Below are 21,203 nucleotides of genomic sequence, written 5' to 3' on the forward strand. Positions count from 1 at the left end.
AAATTTCTAATTGCATATTCTCATATTATAAAAGAGAGACGTAATCGAGTAAGATTTTATTTTTCACCCTTTAAAACATTTCTTATTTCCTTTTTTTAAATAAATGAGTAGTTTTTAATAAATGCATTTGCAGACAGAGAACCGAGTAATTTTTTTATATGTATAACGCGATAAAAACTGTATAAATTTTTTTAGCAACGATATTTTAGGATTTGTTATATTTCGTTAATGCTCGAATCCTCAGCTTTGCGTCAATTGAACTATTGGATGAGCATAAACGTCTAGAGAAGTCGAGGAATTCGTTTGCGTCTAACTAAAGAAACCGACTATTAGGTTCTTTTGCATTTCTTTGAGTCTATAAAGCATTGTCCTCGTCGGTCACGGAGTGCAGTAACCCGCGAGCTTTGCTTTGAAAGACCGTGCGATCATATTATCTTTACGAATTTTATTTTTAATATATTAATACGTAAGATCATAATTCTTTCACAAATAGGGTGAAACGTTTTGTTCGACGTTCTGTTTTAATGTAGTGTGAAAGTGTTTCAAATGGATTAATAATAGCGTTAGAATTAGTGTAATATCGGAGTAGTAAAAAAGTGTTTCCAATATATGAACTTTTGACGCAACTAAGTTCCCTAATTTTCAATACTTAATCGTTCTTTCTTTAAAATATCGATTCATGTGTGTCGAATATTCCCGTTTTTATTAAATTTTCCAACATCTACCTGTACAATTAGAACAATGTTCTCTTTTACATTTGAATTCTTCTATTTATAAAATATTCATTACTCTTAAAGAAGAATGAAGAAAAAATATTCCAAGATTTAATTAAAAATATTTCAAGAATTCGGGAAATTCATAGAAATACTTTTTATATATAGATTGCGCATCAATAGTGTGCATGTCTTGATCAAAATCTTTTAATCAATTAAGATGATTCATAGTAGAATATTGGTCGAACGTTTTTGCACTATCGAAGAACGATCCAGATTTTATTAAACGAAAACAGAGTTTTGTTGATAAAAGATTTATTGATCGAATTTTCCATATAGCTTCGCGTCGAAACGTCGGTCGTTGTGATGAACGCGATTAAGAAACGCCTGCAAACGTTGAAGATCGAGAAGGATCTGGCGATGGACAGGGCCGATCTATGCGATCAACAGGCGAAGGAGGCGAATCGGCGAGAAGAGAAACTAAAGGACGAAGTTCGGGAACTGGCGAAAAAGCTGGTGCAGATGGAACGCGACTTGGAACTGAGCAAAGCTCAGTTGGAAAAGTCGAATAGAGATCTTGAGCAAAAAGAGAGAGTTTATATCGTGGTTGGTGATTTTTAGAAACATAAAATCTTCTTTCAATACATTCCATAAATAATATAAATTAAAATAATTCTATTCTGATAAAAATTAATTTTTCATACGGGATAATGATAATTTGTACGAAACGTAAGAATAATTAAAGATAATCTTTATGAATGACAACAGACGCAATCGGAGTTGGCAGTTCTGAACAGAAAGATGCAGCAGTGCTTGCAGAATTTGGAAAAATCGGAGGAACGCCGTTTGACGGCTCAAGCAAAATTGACACAAGCGATGGAGACCGCGGAAGACGCGAAACGGTTTGTCCTGTGTGAAAGAAAACGAAAAGAATTTGATTAACGTTTGAGATTTTGTTCGTAGTAAATTGTTGCTTTTAGCATCTGCAAAGTTTTGGAGAACAGAAGTAAGCAGGACGAGGAAAGGATGGATCAACTGATGGCGCAGTTGAAGGAGGCGAGGTTGATCGCTGAAGACGCTGATACAAAATCGGACGAGATCTCGAGGAAATTGGCTTTCGTCGAAGATGAATTGGAAGCGGCTGAAGAAAGAGTGAAATCGAGCGAGGCGTATGTAGGACGAATCGTAAATCATTTTATGATAATTTTTTACAAATTTTAGTTCCATGTACAGCAAGTAATTTCGTGCAATGATTCCACAGGAAGATAATGGAACGAGAGGACGAATTGTTCATCGTTGGTAACATATTGAAATCTTTAGAAGTATCTGAAGAAAAGGTAATAATATATTATTTATCAAATATTTTTTGAATATTTATTAAAAACAATATTGAATAATAAAGTATCTTTTTTATATTTGAGAAAAATATTTATTAATCGATGCTATAATATCGTATAATGGATCAACTTCTTGATGTTTCAAAGATCCTGAAACAAAGTGTAAAAGATTGAAGTTAATAGCTAGTTAAAAAATTCCCATTTTGCAAATTTTGTAGGCTAATCAAAGGGTAGAGGAATTTAAAACACAGCTGAAGGAGTTGAAAGTGAAACTGAAAGCTGCTGAAAAAAGAGCCATCATCGCGGAGAAGATGGTTAAAGTGTTTTCGAAAGAGTTGGATGCAAGAGAAGGTATTTTTCTACAATTCTTTTTACACTTTTTAGCGAAGACCTCCCTTGTCTGTATTTACTGTCACGCTTTTGTTTTTCAGACTTCTTATTCAGAGAGAAAGAGAAATACAAATACATCTGCGACGACATGGATTCCACGTTTGCTGAACTCACCGGATATTAGTCAAACTTTTGTAATATCGAACTCTGCTATTTTCTACGCCAGTATATCCATATTGTATCTTTTCTATTAAAAGCTATGCTCGAACTTATTTATTCACGAACGTATTTAAATTCAATCATAGAGTGTAAAGTAATCTTCGCTAATTAATTAATCCGTTAACCGAGTTGTTTTTTAATCAAACACTCTCGTAATCTCAAAGTTGATGCTTAATAAAGATCAATTTGAATTAAGCCAGCTTTATTTCTTATACATATAAATATAGTATAATTCATTTTTCATAAAAATGAAACGATAAAATAGAAGATCCGTAAAAAAAGAAATTCCGATGTCCAAGAGATCGACGATGACTAAGCGACGAATCAACTCGTCTGCCCCGGTTAACAGGTTAATATTTATTTATCTAAAATCTTCAAGGAGTGAAGCAAAGAATCAACAAAGGTGATTTTCGTACAGTACTTTACAGGATATCAATTTATTTTATCGATTCTACGATCGACACAATGCTTCGAAACGCCATACCACCGACTCGAATACAATTTCAACCGTGGCATTGATAGTCACGTCGCGTCGCTTCGTTTGCTTCGCAATTCTTTGAAACAGGGAGAAAGATCGCGACTTTTCCGACGGGGTTTTCCGACGTCCCTCCGCACGTAGCCATGCCACTCAAGAATAGAATCTCGATACGCAGACACACCCTCACATTCGCGCCTTCATCTCGTCTTTCTTTACCTTTTCTTTCAGTTCTTTATTATTATTATTATTTTTTCTTTACAACGATGCTAATAGTATAGTTACAGTAATAATTGTTCGTTTGATTTGCTCACTCCCCACGCCTTCGTTCATTCGCAAACGCGGTCAAACCGGTGACGTAATCTCAAATACTCAATCGAAATAAAGACAGTTCCGTATGTAGAATCGCGACCAAGGGGAGTTTGATGAATTTTTATAGAGATACACGAGAGATCTAGATAACTATATAGCGATACAAAGTCCATCATTGATCAATTTTTAGATTTTAGACGTTGTAAAGCTGATGCTTATCATTATCGATATTTTTCGCTAAAAGGTTTTCCGCTACGTCATTTTAGTTTTACATTTTACGTGTTGAGAATATAGTACTTATACGATACAATTGTACGACTAGCTTGGATTTTTCAGAAGGACGTAAAATCTTACATTTGTTATGTCGATGTTGATGAACTTCCATCGCTATTGTTTTTCAAATTTTTGCATTACTTTTCATAACGTGTACCCGTGTGTAATGCGATTGTGTGTATTTCGAGGTGTTTTAAGTGACGTCACCGTTTTAACTGAAACGTACAGTTGGAAGCATCGTTCGTGGTTCAACGATTAACGCGGAGGAAATAATTGGCAGTAGAGTCGTGTGTGCTCGAGGAATTTCTGGCTCTTCATCGAACTGATATTCTTAATAAATAACGATTGACGAATAAAATCAGAGATGTATAGAAAATCTTATTAAACCTTGCAATAAATTGTTCAGATATTTCAATACGATGATTCGAATTACAGTAATGCGTTTGTTACATCGTAATATATAGTGGCTCTAAAAGTAAGCCAAAATCCATAACTCACCCTCCAGATCCTAGATCGATACTTTCAAGTATGTATTTTAAACTGTCAGTCCTTACAATACCTGTAATTTCCTTGTCCTTCGGTAGAATAAAAGGTAAGCGTTCATTTAATTTCGAAAAATTGATTCCGACAGGTATGATTATTTTGAGAGATTATTTTGTCTGGAGCCAGAAATTCCCAGAAGTGGAAAACAATCGAATAGAAAAAGAACCCGGGCATATCGACGAATATACGGAGTCCTCGTTAAGCGGACGTCAGTCGGTCGGCGATATAAGCAAAAATGTACAAAAAACGTTATCATCGTCACGATAAACGATACCCGCTTCCCGAAAATCATCTAACAAATTAATCGAACTCTACGAGTTTGATTGACGTGCTTCTCGATATATACATTCATGTATGTTGAACCGTAATGTATACGCTTACAGGCGCTTTTAAGTACATATGTATATATATATTTATATAAATTTATATATATACGTATACCTATATGCCCTCGTCTTCGCAGTGTCGCGCACACTCTTGGAACTCAGGTTGGAATTTCACGAAGGAAACGATTGAAAATTCATTATAAAGTTCGTCGAAAAAACCGCTCGTTTTTAAAATCCTAAAAATCTCGAAAAACCTGCTACCTGGTAATGATAAAAATCGCAATTGTAAAATTATTGTTTCCGGAAGTAGGAAATTGGCCATGATTTGGCACTATTCGAGTTAGTCTGCGGGATGGCAGTGTCGTGGTAGTGTGTGTTTGCAACTCGTGGATCACGGTACGCGTAAAAACACGCGCGTTAAACCACGTTATTTTTACTTTCAAATCAGTCTGAGGGAACGTACGAATTTGTCGCGGCTCGCGCGGACCGCGGTGCTTCGCCACGTTTCTATTTTCCATTTGTTTTTTGATTTCAATTTTAACGAGATCGATATGCTTCTTTCTTTTCTTTTTTTTCTTTATTTCAACCGTTACCGAAAAAACCTCGAAATCTGTGTGAGAACAGGTTCTTCAGATTGCTCATTTAAGAGCCATCGTCGATGCCACACGAACGTATTCGCGTGCAATTTGTTATTTCGTACTCGCCATCGAACCCATTAAGGTCCAAACGATATATATGTATATATAATTTATTATTATGTTATGTAAGATATTTTACCATCTCCAGTTAAACAAAACACCCTGTGTATTATCCTAAAGAGACTAATATTCTGATAATCGATATTGTTGTAATATCCAAACTGATGGAAAGAATACGTATCTGATCTAAAAAGAATCAACTAAAGAGAAGCTTTGATAATATAAAATTGATCGACGATTGGGTGTATAAAATTAAAAAAATGGAGAATATTACTTATCATATTGCGTTAATGCAATGTTGGACCTTAATGGGTTAATTCGAGTTTGATTATCATTTAATCAGAAAATAACGACCGTTTGGATCTCGAATATAATTCGAGTACAATTCGCGAGTCTTTCGGTCGAAGTGCGCGACATTCGAAGAGAGATGTTGATGTATTTAATCGACGAACGATCCAGAGTCGAAATGGTCGCTGTCGATGTTAGACTAGCGTTTTGTCGGCACGGCGAAAAATTTACAGAGCGGGAGAGGAGCGTGCGGTCCGCCCGCACGCGGAAATAATGCCTTACTTAGAAGTCTTAGGATTTAATAACGGACTTAAAGTAATCAACGGTGTTTAGACGTACGTATAAACTTTACAATGCAACAGAGCCCAACTTTCGACGAGCCCGTCTTGAAAACGGACAAACGCGTCTCATTGTTGTCTTCTAAAACGTACCACGAATAGTTTTACGTTAGCTCGCGTAAAACCGCGCCGAATTGGCACTCTCTTTCGGGTTTCTTCTCGGTTAATAACTCTCATTCCGATTCTAATACCACGCGCACGTATTTAACTGGACACAGGCGAGCACGGATCGAGAACGTGGAAAACGATGTCCGGCGATTCGTTCGTTGAAATTAGATCGAATACGAGCTCGTGAACAATCGCGATCGAACGGAGAGTAAGAAAATCAGTCTTACGAATTGAAAAAATCGCTTCTTTCGGTAACGAACGTTACACGAGCTTTGAACCGTTTGTTGAGATTCGTTGTTGCTCGAGCAGCATATTATTCAGTAAAATTTGTAATATTTGATCAGAAGAAATAATTGATGCGATTAGTTAACACAGTGAAAGATAACAAGATGACTAATTTCTAATATTAATCATCGTTTGCGAAATTTAATATTTGGTTTATATTTAGGAAAAGTGTTAGTTAAAGTTAATCGGTACGATAGTACAGGATAATGAGTCAATTTTTTGATATAGCCGTGTTAAGGAATTTTTAAGCGTAATTCATAAATAGATGAAAAAGAATATTTTAGAAGCAAAGAAATACATATACCATCTACTGTGATTCATAAAATAAAACATTTCGCATGTATACATAACATAACATAAAACTCAAGAGTCGCAGTTTGTATAATGATCGAATCGATTGCGCCGGAGAAGTCGATAGAAAAACGAACGCAGAACGTAGTTGCAAAAAATAACGACGGACCTGTCTAGAATCGTAGAACGAACAGCGTAGGCCAGCGTGACCAAAATAAATGCTCCCGGCGTGCATCGAGAGGGGACAAGTTGTTTAGATCGTGACAATTAGTTACGTAATGATCAATTTAATCGACGTCGTGTAAATGTTTTTTCAATCGTGTTGTACCGCACTTTTGTCATCGTTATTCTATTAATAATTACTTTTACTCGTCTATACCATGAGAATATCCAATCGGTCAACTGTACGAACGTTCAAAGCCGATCGTCCATCGTTCGAAGAAAGATCGAAACGCGAGATTTCCACGAATGCAAGATGCCATCGTTTTCCACGATTCGCTGGTGCTCCAAGGACTTTCCCGTGCTCTGTTCGTACGATTAAGTCTTTGGTCTCGAATGGGTCGCCCGCCGGCAAACGAGTCGCAGCGGTCTGAGCAAATTGTCGTTTGGCACGCACTCTTACACGCGATTAACTCATTCAACTTCTTGACCATTCACTCGTTACGTACACGCACGCGCGGATATAATATCTCGTTGCGTCATAGATAAAGAAGAGAAAGGTAAAAAGTGTATAACTTGTTCGACGTTCCATTAACGAGAGATAACGAGTCAGTCGAATTATTTTTGTTAACAATGCACGTGATACAGTTCATTTCACGATACTTATTTTAATATTTCGTTTATTTAGCCTCTCTCCGTTATCTATGAGCGATTCATCTGCCGATATTCCCAGCAACGAATATAATTTAATTTTCATCTATAATCGACAGAGAGAAAAAGGGAAACGGACGCGCGTACTTACGCGTCACCAAGTCCTATCTTTCAACTTTTTTTTTTCTTTTTCATTTTAAATCTAACCACGTCGAAACATCCGGCGAGACACCAGATAAAAGGATTTTTTTTCATTTATCTAACTCTTTGGACCATGGGATCAAGAGAGGGAGAACAGAGATATCTTGGCCTACCACGGACAATAACGGGAAGTAGAGGAGGCACACAGAGGAAGAGAGTGGAGCGAATTAAACGGCGATAGAGTAATCAGAGGAAGGATTATTTTGGGTACTCGGCCTTGACCATAGGGAGCTCCTCAGACCGAGTTTCAGCTTCTTCAAGGAGTCGATATCGCACTCAGCTTCGCTGAGCTCTGGCCTGTCGGAACGGTCGCCATTCCCTGGCACTACGTTTCCCTGATTGCCTCCGACGAATGTGGTCTCCGCGACCGATATCGGCGGTAATAATGTGCGTAGAGAGCTCCTGCTGGGAACATGCCATCTTACGGGACAGCCAAAGAAATGAACTTACTACGGGTGAGAATATGACATATATGAGTTTGCTTTTTTTCAGCATTGTTGGCTGAATCTTGGCCGTACAGAGAGTTTTATGAATATTGCATGATCTATGAACATGAACATGATACATGGCCTTTTTTTGGAAATCAAATTTGGATCATTATTTTATGATCGAGTTTCGCGTGTGATATGCTATGCGAGTTTCGTATATAATAAAACTTTTCTACTTGTGTCATTTGGGATTGAAACTTTGTAAAATATTTTGGGATTTGATAAGTTTGATTAAAAACTAGCCCTTTAGATCTTAATTATATACTATTCAGTTGGTATAATATAATGATTGCAAATTTTTTAACGATGTTATAACTCAATGAATATATATTCTAATAAATTTACTTTTCTCGTTTTATCTCTATTATCTATGATATTGATCTGATTCATTACATTGTCTTATAACTGCGTAATTATTATATTGAAACTTCTCTGCATGAGTGTGTGTGTGTGTGTGTGACAATTTAAAAAAAAACAATGTATCAAATTAATTACTCGAGAAACGCTCTGTACGATGTGTTACGAATACGAATCAATTATGAATGAGATGAATGATAATATATCTAATGAATGTATTTAATATAAAAATATTAAAAAATTAATGAAGGATAGATTATTTATCAATTACCTAGATCGTCCTCTTCGAGGAAGTGACTTCTGCTCTGACATGGGCGAGATGTCCGAAGAAGTGCTCGACGTACCGTGATAAATAAAATCGGAAACGGCCCGAACTAGAAGTAAAATTTTGTTACTAAGGTATTATTTTATGAACGAGTTGGATGGATGATTACGCATACTATGTTTGAGTTTTCCCGCGTCCAGTTGGTTGGAAGACTCTGTGCGAGAGCTCGTCAACTGATCCGGGTCAGACTCGCTCTCGTCGGTCTCGACATCGCCCGGAGTTTGTTGCTTTCTCTGCTGTCGTCTCCTCGAAGAAACGCTCTTCATGCTCTGTGAATATAATACGATATGTAGGTCTAATAAAAATATAAAACCTGTGACTTTACGTCACATTTTACAAATGAATCACTACTTTAAGAAATATCATTAACATTAAAACGTATCAAATAGAAATAATTGTATAAAACTTTACTTGCTTCTTTTTTATGAACAAATAATAACAGGAACAGAACTTATTTATTTCCCTTAATATATAAAATATGAATTAATACGCGAAAAAGATGTGAAAGGACCAATTTATTCAAAACAAATGTCTATGGGGAATTGCAACATGTTTAATACATATGTATGTACGCTAGTAATTAATAGTTACCACATAACAATTAATATCGCGAATAATGTAGGAATTAATATATGTAATTAATGTTACGTTATTTATAATTCATGTAATGAATATATTCATCAATTAATGTAGTAAGCCCTGGGATGGTACTAATGGTTGCATATATTACAGATTATAGTTTAATGGGAAAATAAGAATTTAGTGCTCAATAAATTAATAAAATATTAACATTCTTAAGCTATTAGGTACTAATTTAAACTGTGAACTTACTGTCGCGGCAGGTGGAGGGCTTGCGCACCCTTCGGTCATGGCGTGCTCGTGATACATGAAACTGTGTAGCAGAGTGTTGTTCGGGTGGAGGCCGGCTGCTGAAGCTTCCGCCGCGCCTCCCAGTCCTCCCAACCCTCCCAACCCTGCCAGGCTTCCCCCGCCACCCTCCGAAAGCTGGAACGTAGCGTACGGCGAGATGTCCTCCGCTGTCTCTGTAACCCACCAGAGGCATTGCCTACCTTTCAAATCGCGTTGGGATGAATTTTTTATGTGAGAATCGATTTTTATCTGCTCTATTATAGAATGATTTTACTTTCATTTTGTAATTTCTCTGTTACAATTTCTAACGTGAACTATGATTCTTGAGAAGCAACTGGTTTCTTGAGGAGAATATCACGAAACTATCATCATCAATCAAACGCAACTCTGTGAATTTTTTGGTTTATTCTGTTAATAGATGTTTTTGAATGTATAGAATAAAATATCCAATAATGTAACTACAATAGTATTCTTTTATATTAGAATATATTTTTTTATAATATTCTCCTGAGAGCAGAATTGACAAACACAGAATTGACTACAAATCTCTCTAATGAGTTCTCGTCACTGTTAATTTAGAAATTTTAGTTATATCCTAAGTGATACAGTTTCTAAAAAGTTACAGAGGGTGGTCGATGAAGGCAGAAGCAATGCATGATGAAGTGTCGAATGAAATATGCGGTGGAACACGAGTGAAACATACAAGATCGGTCGCATAAAGGGTAAAAAGAAAAAAGACGATGATCTACGGTGATGAAAGGGAGATGTAAAATAATCCACCTTTGCTTTGTGAACTGCAATCGAACGCTAACGGGTCTGCCCATTTTGGTTGAACAGCGCTACGCGTGCGATTTTCTTTTACCTGAACAACAATTATAGTACCAAACCTGGCTGTCGTCCGTATCGTAACAAAGGTTCACCTGGAATCTTGTCGGGCCCTCCACCCGTATTCGCCGCTTGTTGTAAAGCCACCTTGTGAATCGTCGCGTAGTAACGTTCTCTTTGGGTTTCGGCATTCTGTTGATTCTCTTGGGTCTCTTTCATAGGACGCTGCATTCTGTCTCCGAGATATCCTTATATATAAATAGAAATAAAATATGTATGTACTTTGTATGAATAAATAGGATTTATTTACAATATATCTATCGCTGATCAAGATTGTTTCATGATCCATTGATTGTGAGTTTCACACCATTCGGATATTAAAAGTGGAGTTCGACAATTGATAGAAATTTACAACGAACAACTTACTGCTTCGCCAGCGAAGACCTACGATGACCACAGCGACAACTAAGGCAACAGTGGCCACGATCAGAGGCAGCATCACTTTCACATCAGCGTAGAATGGTACGGCCGAAGCGATTCCACGTTTCGACAGTTCTGGAGGAGGCGGTTCTGCAAGGTTTCAGGAACACAGTGCTTTTGGATATAATTCTTTCAACTTGAATATTGTCACCAGATTGATTCGTTTTGCTCTATTTCAAATTTTGTTACAAGCTGTGAAATGTCTCTATCCTTTGTCCATTATAAATTAACTGCTCTTGATAATTGAGAAATGATAAATTTGTTGTTTATTATTCGAATTTTGGAATTCAGCTTTAATGATCAATTGGTTTTGAACGAAGAATAGTTATATCATCAAGCTTACCGCCTTCCTTTGTCAATGTTACAAAAGTGAACTCCGCTTGATTGTTACCAGCTACATTGTGGGCTTCAACTTTCAGCTGGTAAACCGAACTCGGTTGTAAATTTGTCACGACAAATCTTCGTTGCATTTTTACGCTGTTTGAGACTAATGTCCAATGAAATTCATTTATGGGTCTGTATTGAATCACGAAGAAAAGAATCGGACAGCCATTATCTGGCCACACGTGAAGTCGAAGGACTAATGTGGTCGAATTTGGACTGAGAAAAGCTGCAGCTGGTGGTATTCCTGGTGCCTGTCCCTGTGTTCGAACTGAGAGGACTGGTGAGGATGGACTGCTCCCAATTTTGTTGTGAGATGTCAAATATAGTTGATATGTGTTACCACATAGGAGACCCTGGAAATTAATATACTATATCAGTAATACGTTCAGTATAAAATATTCTTGAAACATTTCATTACGCTTTGGAAATCTTTTATTTTAAAGATATGAATATAGAATAAATGTACGTCTATTATACCTTTAATTCGTGACTTGTGGCATGACGAGATAGTTGCAACTCGTCTAAATTTCCATGTGTCGTTCGATAATGTAACGTGTAGCCTGTGAGTGAAGCACCACCATTGTGTCCAGGTTTCCAGTGCAACAAAATACTGCTTGATGTGGAACTCGTTACGTACAGAACAGGTGCACTAGGTGGTACTGTGAAAAAATTCCAATTAATCTTCTTACAACTTCAACTATTAATAACCACTTATCCTTCAAAAATTAAACTTACCCTGTGCAGTCAAAGTATAATGTAACTTATCGCTGCCTTGAGCGTTCTCAACCTGACAAGTATAATTTCCACCATCTTGTGATTGTAAATTCGACAGCACGAGTTCTCCAGACGGTAAAATTTGTATGTTTCTGGTTGTGTCAGTACGAATTTGTTCGGCTTGTCCTTTATACCACTCTCTAGTAGGGTCGCCAACTGCGTTGCAAGCCAACGTAGCAGATCCTCTCCATGGTCGTACTACGTGGCCTCCGAAAGACGTAATCCTCGCTGGTACACGATTTGTTGGAACCTGTGCGGCTACTCTGGAACTTTGACCTTCGCCTACACGGGTGCTACCAGTCACCCAAAATTGATATTCTACGTGTTGTTGCAAATCAGTCGCTTCGAAATAAGTGCTTGTTGCCGGCAGTGTTCTTTTACCGTGATTAAGTTCCTCTCGGCCATCTACGACCCTATAGCATTTATATTTTTATAGTAATAAAACTAAATAGAAATTTATTTAACGATTTCAGTGTGGTTGTTTTTACCTCGTATACAGATTATATTTTGTAATAATTCCATTTGGTTCTAAGGGTGGGAGCCAAGAAATAAAAAGTGCCTGCGGTGAGCTTACCACCACTTTTATGTCTGCTGGACTGCCAGGCACTGTGGATAAATTAAAAATACTGCGATTATTGCATTTTTAATCATAAGATTATTTAATTTCAAGTTATTTACTAAAAATACTTCTACAATTGTGTAAACTTTCAATTAGTTTGACAAAAATTACCATCCTCTTCCGTTTGACAGTAAGTTACTGTTGTAGGTACTCCATCTCCAACTCTTGTAAAAGCTAATACTTGAATGGTATAATTTGTATATTTCCTCAGACCCGTAAGAATAATGGTTAAAACGTTAGTCTTACGAACCTAAAACAAAGTGACGTTGAAGAATCTCAGTTTAAATCTGCCTAAGTAAAAGAGATATTATGCTTACTTCCATTTCATCGACACTGCGCCACATATCCGCCAGGATAGGTTCATAATGTAACTTGTATCCCTGAATAATACCATTGCTGTGCGTATTAGGTGGTGGCTGCCAAGATACTTGAAGTGATTGTGAAGTTAACGCAGCGCATCTTACATCTTCGGGTGGCATACTGGGCACTAAATAAATTAATTCTTGTAATTAAATATACCTTTCGAAATACACAATTATTTGACATCTTAAAAAATATCATTTACCATCTTCCATTGTCTGTGTGAACAAAGGTTCGGAAAGTGGTCCAGATCCAACTTGATTATACGCTTGAACCACTAAAGTGTACTTTGTATAGGGTCGAAGGCCTGTTAGCCGAAGTTCTGCACCCCCTTCTTCCCCGTCTCCGGACACAGAGCTGAAGTTATACGAGGGATTCGCCGAGCTGAAAGAAGATTGCTAGCGTAATGGAGTTCTGAACTTGAATAGTTCAATGCGCTTCAAAACATTTGTATAATTAGAATTGAAATGTAGTGGCGACAAAAAGGATTTGTACACCATTGTATTTATTACAGCATTTATATTATAATTAATTAAGTCCAAATATATTAAACATATTAAATTTGATGGTACTTTTATACAACTACAACAATTTAATACTATGAAAATGAAGTGTGGCCCCTGATAAAAATTTTATTTAAGAAAATTTCTAGTATCTTTAATTTCTGTTCAATATATTTCGATTCTTTTAAACAAAATGAGCGTATTTGTAATTATTACATTGCAGGAGAGTTATATCTAACTAAATCATGAAGTACTGGACCCATAAGAAAGTTTTTATAGAACCGGTTGATTTTCATTAGACATAGGTCATTTTTCATAATTCCGAAATTATAAAATATACATAAAATTTACTAACATAAACTGTTTACTTATAGAGTGGCATCTTTTGTGCATGAATTTTAAAGTACAACGACTGTACAAGACAGATTACTCTGTTTCGATATTCCTACCTTGTTTCCCTGTAGCCAACATTGAATCCCTGAATGTCACCGTGTCGGAGTTCAGGCAGTGGTGGCGACCAAGTAATTAAAATTTCAGAGGAGGACAGAGCCCTAGCTTCAAGATTAATCGGGGGTCCAGCCGGTCTTTGTGGCTCGGTTCTGACGATCAGTTCTGCCGAGGGCACTGATCTACCCGCTGGTCCTTCGGCTATTACGCGTATAGTGTATCTAGTTGCCGGTTTTAATTCGTCTATTAGAGCTGCATATGAAAGAGGCGGCCCGGTGAATTCTTGTTGTTGCCATATTCCAGCTGTTTTAATACAATTTGTTCAATAAATGTTGATACATATCGCTAGACTTGGAGTGTTTATGCAAATTCAAATTTTGATCAATTATAAATCAAAATTTGCTTGATCTACTAAATATTACAACGACCAATGTGATCTAGAATGACAGTAATGATAAATATTTTATTATTAGATCTTTTTGTTTTTTTACTATGATATATTTTCTTTAAATAATTGAAAAATATTCACCATCGCCTTCTTTATATTGAAGAATATATTTGGTCACTTCACTGGTGTCTTGTGATTTATGTTGCCATTTAACGTTAATGCTTCGGCTGGCAACCATGGCAGTTTCTAAAGAACTTGGCGGCTGTGGTGGCTCTAAATTAGAATGAAATGAATATTTCTTTAAATGAATATTTTTTTAGTTATACCTATTTTCATCGATGAAATTATACCTTGTACGAGGAGTTGCACTAACTGTTGATCACGACCATACAGATTGCTTGCTTGACAAAAGTACGCCCCACTGTCTGAAGCTTCCGCCGAAGAAATTTGTAATTGTGCAATCACACCATCCGGTGTTACCTCTCGTTTCACCGTAACTCTTTACATACGATAAAGTAACCGTAAAAAATTTAGTCATAATCCTATGTATAATTAATATCTGATAGAAAAACAATTGGAACGCAACTTCTATGAATTAAAATTCTTTCTAATATAAACACTCGTGTATGCACATATTCGTCTTATACAAAACACTCGCAAACAAATAACGAATCATCTCATACAGAAACAAATAAAAAAAAAATTGATCAAAATTTAATCAAAAGTTAATAAAACTTTAAAACAACTTTTTTCTATCACGCGTTTAAAAATATAAGTTCCTAGCAATATATCAAAGAGTTTCATTCGACAGTATTCAAGCTAATCCCAGCTTTACCGATAGTTCGTCGAGGGATTTAACTCAATTTTTCCTCCTTTCAACCAGGTGACGGTGACCGGTGTGTCGCCGTGTACCTCGCAATGCAAAGTTGCTGTGTCACCCTTCTTCACGGTGACGAGCCTCGATGGTGCCGCGAAATATGGAGAAGCTACCAAGACATCAAAACGAGGATATAATGCGTTTTACGTTGATTTTACTGATATACAATTTATTATATGATTATTCGATTTATACGTTCAACACAAAGGTACTTACAGTTTACTTTTAGCTGAACTACTTTGCCGATACCACTCCCAATGCCATTGCTCGCTTGACAGAGGTAAAATCCTTCTCTGTCTTCTTTCACGTGTTGCAATAGCAGCGTACCATTACTGAGGATTTTCGTGTACGCTCTTTCCCGCAACTCCTCGTATTCACCGGATTTGCTTCCTATTTTGTTGAGATAATGAGATATACCGAATCTGTTTTATCAACGAATTTTAGACCTTCTTTTTCTTCCTTAATTCCCTTTATTATCCAACTAAGAGCAACGTTTATTCGAGATCTTCTGATAGAAATTCATAATAAAAGTGGTACGAACTTTTCTAACAACTCGATGCTTTATACAAGTTCATTATGTAAATAAGAAACAAAAAGGACTTCCGATAAGATATAAATAAGCGTTTTAAACTTTACAGATTTCTTTAAACTTTATAACATTGTAGAATCTGCGATCTAAAGTTGAGAGAATAGTGAACAATGCTAAGAAAAAAATATTAAATAAATTCTTGAAATTTCTTCTTATCGCTACGATGTTAACAATAAGATACAATTATGTAAATCGACTTGAAAAAAATTGCAAATGTAATATTGTCAGCCCTTAATGGATTAACGTAGCAAATTTCTTACCCGTGGCCTTTTTCCAAACGATAGTAGGTGTAGGCACGCCCTGCGCTTGGCAGTGCAAAGCGACGTGCTTGTTTCTTTCGACGCTCACGTCCGCTGGTTCCACGATCCATCGCGGAGGTACTGAAAACCAGAGCGAACAGCTTTAGACAAGTCGTTGCAATACTTCCATGTATGTTATTTTTACTGGTCGTTAGCGATTTAGAGACAGGTACGTCGTGAGAGAGTCGTGAAAAGCGCGGTCAAAGGACGAGCTCGTCGACGGTATGGCGCTATATCGTCGTAAACGCAGTATCGAGATACATATGTACAAAACGAGAAAGATACACTGTACAAAGGTGAAAGTACGAAGAGAACGCAGAACGACGGCGCCTGTCGTCGACGAGAAACGATCGTTCCTTTTTTTCGTTCTACTCTTTATTTTTCTTTTCGACTTCGTTTCTATTCGAAAATGATTTATCTGAGAAGTCGATGGTTCAATATCGGAAAAACAAGCCGCGGAAAGATTCGACACGCGACTAAACAAATTTTGACAAAATCTCGAATTTCCGTAATAATGGTGGAAAAAATGGTAAATTTACATAATGAAAAAGTGGCAGAGACATTAAGAGATAAAGTGAATGAAGGTTCGTAGGTGAGGTTTAGTATGGAAGTGGGGTTTTTAACTGTCGATGCGCGACGTCCGCGACGTACAAGCCTTCGACCGATTCTCTTGGATCGCTTGGAACAAATAAACGACTGGACTTGTTTCTCTGCTTCTACTAAAGGATCATCAATGTAAAGCGGTTCGATCGATACACCATCAACGTACATACGTAGCCCAAAAAGGAGACAGACGAAAATAAAAAAAAAGAAGAAAAAATTAGAGAGAGAGAGAGAAAAAAAAGAGAATGAGGTACACAGTGCAGTATGAAGCATCTATCTGAGATCTCTGTATATCTAGCTACGGCTCAAACGAAATCGCCACTAAATGTGTGCATCGTCTAAATTGCGACAAACACCGGATATGAGTGAGTTTCCAAAACGGTATAAATGATCCGTGACGGTACGCCGCGCATCGACCAGTGTCGAGAGTTTGAGGTTTACTGTATTTTTGGGTGTACTGTTTGGCGGGTTCTACTTTTTACGGTGGTGAAAAACGCTGCACAAGCGAGATACTGTGAGTGGGAGTTCCAACGTTTTACAAGACGGCAAATACCGGCCACGCATTAACGCGTGCGACAATATAATATATATATAAATATATATATATGTGTATGTAGACCAAATGTATGTAAAGATTGTGTGTATAACGTGTTATTAAATATATAAGATACTCGTTCAATTGTGGCGTGAAACAAGTAGAACTCTCGGAAGAAGAAAAGGCGCAATTGGGCAGGAAATGTGAGGTTCTTGGATGAGAGCATGTCGGCGGAAAACCGAAAGATATATATCGTGGATAGGCGAATAATAATATATATATGTATATATAGATATATCAAGTACCCGCTTCTAACGACTAGTTCGACGAATACGAATTTAATTAATAATAAATACGTACTACTAGCCTACATTACCGGAAAATTCGCGTTGGAAACACATGGGGCGCGTGTTCCTTTACTTTCGACATTGCGGCATACAATGCATCTATATTGACGTCTCATTTATGCGGATACGTTCACATAGCGCAGCACTTTGTGTGCGAGTATCTATATATTTGCCTTATTATCCATTCTCGTTTCGCGTACGGTCAGATGAAACTAGTTCGAGTTCGTTCCGATTCGTGCCCCGTGTATTTCGCGACCGCGAAGGAAAGATAAAAAAGAGCGTGACAGAGAGATAGAAAAGACAGTGAGAAAAGCATGCAGAAGTGTAATGAAAAAAGGTTGCCTTCCAACGAGCCCAAAGGGGAGCCACAGCGCATAGGTTCTGTGAAGATTTTTGATCGTGAGCAGAGTGGCACGTGCTCGTACTCGGTTAATCAGAAAACACTTAAAATATATATATATATATATAGAAGTAATAATAATAATATATGTACACAAACACGTAAGGTATATGTATATATAAATATATGTATATGCAGACAGAAAAAACGACAGCTATGTCAATAGTAAAAAGAGAACATGCAAATAAAGTGTGTATGATGCTCACATACACGCACGCACGCAGGCCAGAAGAGAGTTTTATTTTTGTTCGTACACATCGCCATTATCATTTTTTTTTTTTATAGTTTTGCTTGGTTGGTTGGTTGCTCCGTTTTAAAGAAACGAGTAAAAATAAGGAAAGGTGCAAACTGTTACCTTTATTATTCGGTCAAGTCAAGCAAACCTCGGGGGTCCACGAGATACCGACGCATTCCCAGAGAGCCAAAGCAACGTAAATGTAATACACACTGTGTCTGAGGGAACAAGGAGATTTCTTTGGATTTCTAGGAGAATAGGACGGACTCGATGATTCAAGAGGGTTCAATGATGAAACGTGCGTGATCTCGCTACGAATAGACTCTGTATTCTTGGTAAATCGAACAGGCCACAGTAACGTGTCTTGCTATATGTAACAGAATTATTGGTTTTAATGGTTCGTCTTTAATCCGTGCGAGAACACTACGACGATTAACGATGGTTATGCAGGGATCGAATTAGTAAAGCGTTATGACGTTATGATTCGATCGTTATGGACGTTAAATATGGACGATAGATTATGGCGATTTGGATAGAGGTGGATCTGATGAATCTCTCCGGATGTACAGTTGGGATCGGGACAAGAGTTGGTCTCGACCTCGACGTTATTTCTTTCACAGGATATATATATATATTTCTCGCCGAGTTACTCTATTTATCTGTTTAGCAGATATTAAAAATTCTCTTTATATCGATCAAAATAGGTATGTAATCTCTGATTGGCAAAAAATATTCAGGTACATCTACTGAATGTGCAGATTCACTTTGTCAAATGTCTAGCAAAAACCAAACGACAAATACGAACTCTAAATAGATACGTACAAAACTCTTACAGCAAATTCAATTGTCTAAAAATCTTACCAACAAAAAGCAAAGTAACAAGTACGAATTTTATTTGAGACCATATACTAAAAATATTACATTAACCTAAGGAAAATAGGAAACAAGGACAACGAAAAGAACGTATTAGCTTACTAGGAACAAACCACAATTACCTGGGATTTAAGGAGAGAAAGAAACAAAAATGAGCGAATGAAAAATTCCTCGAAAGAAGAATAAGAAGATAATTTCATAGCGCGTATATGTAAGAGGATAAAATATATTACAGATATTTCCGTCGAGATCGATGGGAAATGCTGGTATGAGATCAAAATTGGAAGTTTCGGGATGATGATGGAAAAGGTCGCCGATCATCTAGTTACCTTTTACCTGTAGCTTGGCCGTGTACCTGACCTCGGCGGCGGGGTTCGCGGCGACGCAGGTATAGTCGCCGGAGTGCTCGGCCGCGAGGTTCGTTATACTGAGGAGACTCGAATAAGGATCCAGTTGGGAGATGTTTGCGACGGAGGCGAGATTCGGCGGCAAAGGGAAAGGACTTTGGCCGTCTTTTAGCCAGGATATAGTTAAGGGTGGGTCACCCGCCGCGACCCCGCACACCGTCCGCGTCCGCATCCCCTCGGATAGTCCCTCTTGAAACGTAAATGGCTCAATAATAGGGGGTACTGGAAAAGGTCAAGAGAGAAGAGAGAACCATACGTGAGAGCGAGAAAAAGATGGCACCAAAAAAAACGCAAGAACCTTCTTTTTGTACCAGGTACATGTGTTCTTTATATATATATGTATAAATATATATATAGATGTTTTTCTTTAATATAGTAGCGGTATGTTCATATATATTATATATATAGACAGTAGTACGTCCATGTATATGTATAGATATATATATAGAATATAATATGTATATATATATGTAGAATATGTACAATAGAGGCAGTATAGTAACGTAGCAATGTAGAGGAGAGAGAGGGTGGCCCCGCCGCGGACCTGCCCCTGCCGCCCTACAACACCTTGTACACTTATAACTTGGCATCGCACACTCACGCTGCATACGGTCGTTCCCAACGCAAGAGCTAGCATTCGTCGACTCTTCGAAAATTTAGTTTCATACAGATAACAGATTTTTTTTCAAAAATACTTTATACAAATTTATATTCGTACATATAAGCGATGCACTTATGTTGTTAATTTTTATCCAAATGTAAAATTTCTTTTCAAAGAGTCGAGACAAGGATGGAGGAGAAAACATAGGATGTGATAATGGCAGGTCTCGTGCAGGAGGATGAGCCACGCTAAGCGTGAGCCGTCATTAAGTAACCGTCATCAGGTCTCTACGTTCCTGAATGACGTCCGATGGCTTGATATCAGATAAAAAAAGACTCCTTCTCGAATGAACGCGTAAGAATTTAACGAGCTGTGTGATCACGCATCTTCATTGTATCGGTTCACGTTGAAAGCTATTTACAGCGGTGAGACAGCACTAACACACATCGAAATTTTCAGATGAAGCGAGAACGAAGAAACGTGTGCGAATAGAGACTGTGGAAAATGTTGTGTACTCGCTATGACTTCCACGGAGACGCAAGAGAAAGAGAACAGCACTTCGAGATCCTCACGCGGTTCATTCGCGAGTGTGGGCAACCGTGTACGCACTCACGCGATCGGCACTCGTACGGATTTCGGGCGGTCAGGCGGTCGTCGGGCAAAAATGAAGGGGGCCTAGAGGAGGATTACCATGAACCACAAGCCGCTGCGTGTGTGATACCTCTGCGGCCAGATTACGGGCCACGCACGAGTAGTTGCCGTTGTGATCTGGAGATAAACTTTCAATCATCAGTATGCTATTGTACTGGTCCATATTGGTGACACTGACTCGCTCCGACGGTCCCATAGATCGTCCGTCCTTGAGCCAGGAGATCGAGAGCGGCAGATCGCCTCTTGTCACCGAGCAAGTCAACGTAGTTCTTTCGCCGAGATGAAGATCACGATCTGCCGTGAATGGGCTAATTTTGGGAGGAACTGGAATAATAACAACAACGACACCTCGTGAACTCGAGAAGCATAGACGAAGATAAACACGTCGCATCTGGCAATCCTTCGCTGCTCATCGTGGA

General features: G+C 37.7%; 2 protein-coding genes across 13 annotated transcripts in view; one reads left to right on the plus strand and one right to left on the minus strand.

Moving 5' to 3' along the window:
- Positions 1–401: 401 nt before the first annotated feature.
- LOC122568073 (tropomyosin-2-like) lies at positions 402–10,461 on the plus strand. Of its 8 annotated transcripts, XM_043727398.1 has the most exons (8): positions 402–466; positions 1,053–1,319; positions 1,482–1,615; positions 1,694–1,882; positions 1,975–2,050; positions 2,269–2,401; positions 2,482–4,792; positions 7,632–7,764. In XM_043727398.1, the coding sequence occupies exons 2-7, from the start codon at positions 1,080–1,082 to the stop codon at positions 2,562–2,564; spliced, it is 855 nt and encodes a 284-aa protein (XP_043583333.1). In that variant the 5' UTR covers positions 402–466; positions 1,053–1,079; the 3' UTR covers positions 2,565–4,792; positions 7,632–7,764. The 8 variants fall into 8 exon arrangements, 1 of the variants encoding a protein (XP_043583333.1); XR_006316963.1 differs by lacking the exons at positions 402–466; positions 1,053–1,319; positions 1,482–1,615; ... (2 more) ...; positions 2,269–2,401; positions 2,482–4,792 and adding exons at positions 4,881–4,924; positions 8,668–9,006; positions 9,560–9,818; positions 10,207–10,461 and having other exon boundaries at positions 7,632–8,002; XR_006316960.1 differs by lacking the exons at positions 402–466; positions 1,053–1,319; positions 1,482–1,615; ... (2 more) ...; positions 2,269–2,401; positions 2,482–4,792 and adding exons at positions 4,889–4,924; positions 8,668–9,006; positions 9,560–9,818; positions 10,207–10,460 and having other exon boundaries at positions 7,466–8,002.
- Positions 7,715–21,203, minus strand: part of LOC122568072 (Down syndrome cell adhesion molecule-like protein Dscam2) — a 120,611-nt gene continuing 107,122 nt past the window's right edge. Inside the window, exons 11-30 of one of the 5 annotated variants that reach the window (XM_043727397.1) lie at positions 20,824–21,108; positions 16,094–16,213; positions 15,461–15,634; positions 15,203–15,353; positions 14,718–14,866; positions 14,509–14,640; positions 13,982–14,282; positions 13,235–13,413; positions 12,987–13,156; positions 12,781–12,919; positions 12,539–12,656; positions 12,012–12,463; positions 11,754–11,935; positions 11,236–11,629; positions 10,839–10,982; positions 10,508–10,660; positions 9,549–9,760; positions 8,833–8,986; positions 8,664–8,766; positions 7,715–7,967 (exon numbers count right to left, since the gene is read on the minus strand). In XM_043727397.1, the coding sequence (XP_043583332.1) occupies positions 7,715–7,967; positions 8,664–8,766; positions 8,833–8,986; positions 9,549–9,760; positions 10,508–10,660; positions 10,839–10,982; positions 11,236–11,629; positions 11,754–11,935; positions 12,012–12,463; positions 12,539–12,656; positions 12,781–12,919; positions 12,987–13,156; positions 13,235–13,413; positions 13,982–14,282; positions 14,509–14,640; positions 14,718–14,866; positions 15,203–15,353; positions 15,461–15,634; positions 16,094–16,213; positions 20,824–21,108 (3,965 nt within the window). Of the gene's footprint in view, positions 7,968–8,663; positions 8,767–8,832; positions 8,987–9,548; positions 9,761–10,212; positions 10,661–10,838; positions 10,983–11,235; positions 11,630–11,753; positions 11,936–12,011; positions 12,464–12,538; positions 12,657–12,780; positions 12,920–12,986; positions 13,157–13,234; positions 13,414–13,981; positions 14,283–14,508; positions 14,641–14,717; positions 14,867–15,202; positions 15,354–15,460; positions 15,635–16,093; positions 16,214–19,454; positions 19,755–20,823; positions 21,109–21,203 lie in introns of those variants that run through there. The other 4 variants (XM_043727395.1, XM_043727393.1, XM_043727396.1 and 1 more) reach the window with 4 other exon arrangements.

This window comes from Bombus pyrosoma, linkage group LG6 (genome assembly GCF_014825855.1).
Source record: "Bombus pyrosoma isolate SC7728 linkage group LG6, ASM1482585v1, whole genome shotgun sequence".
NCBI classification, from domain to species: Eukaryota; Metazoa; Arthropoda; class Insecta; order Hymenoptera; family Apidae; genus Bombus; species Bombus pyrosoma.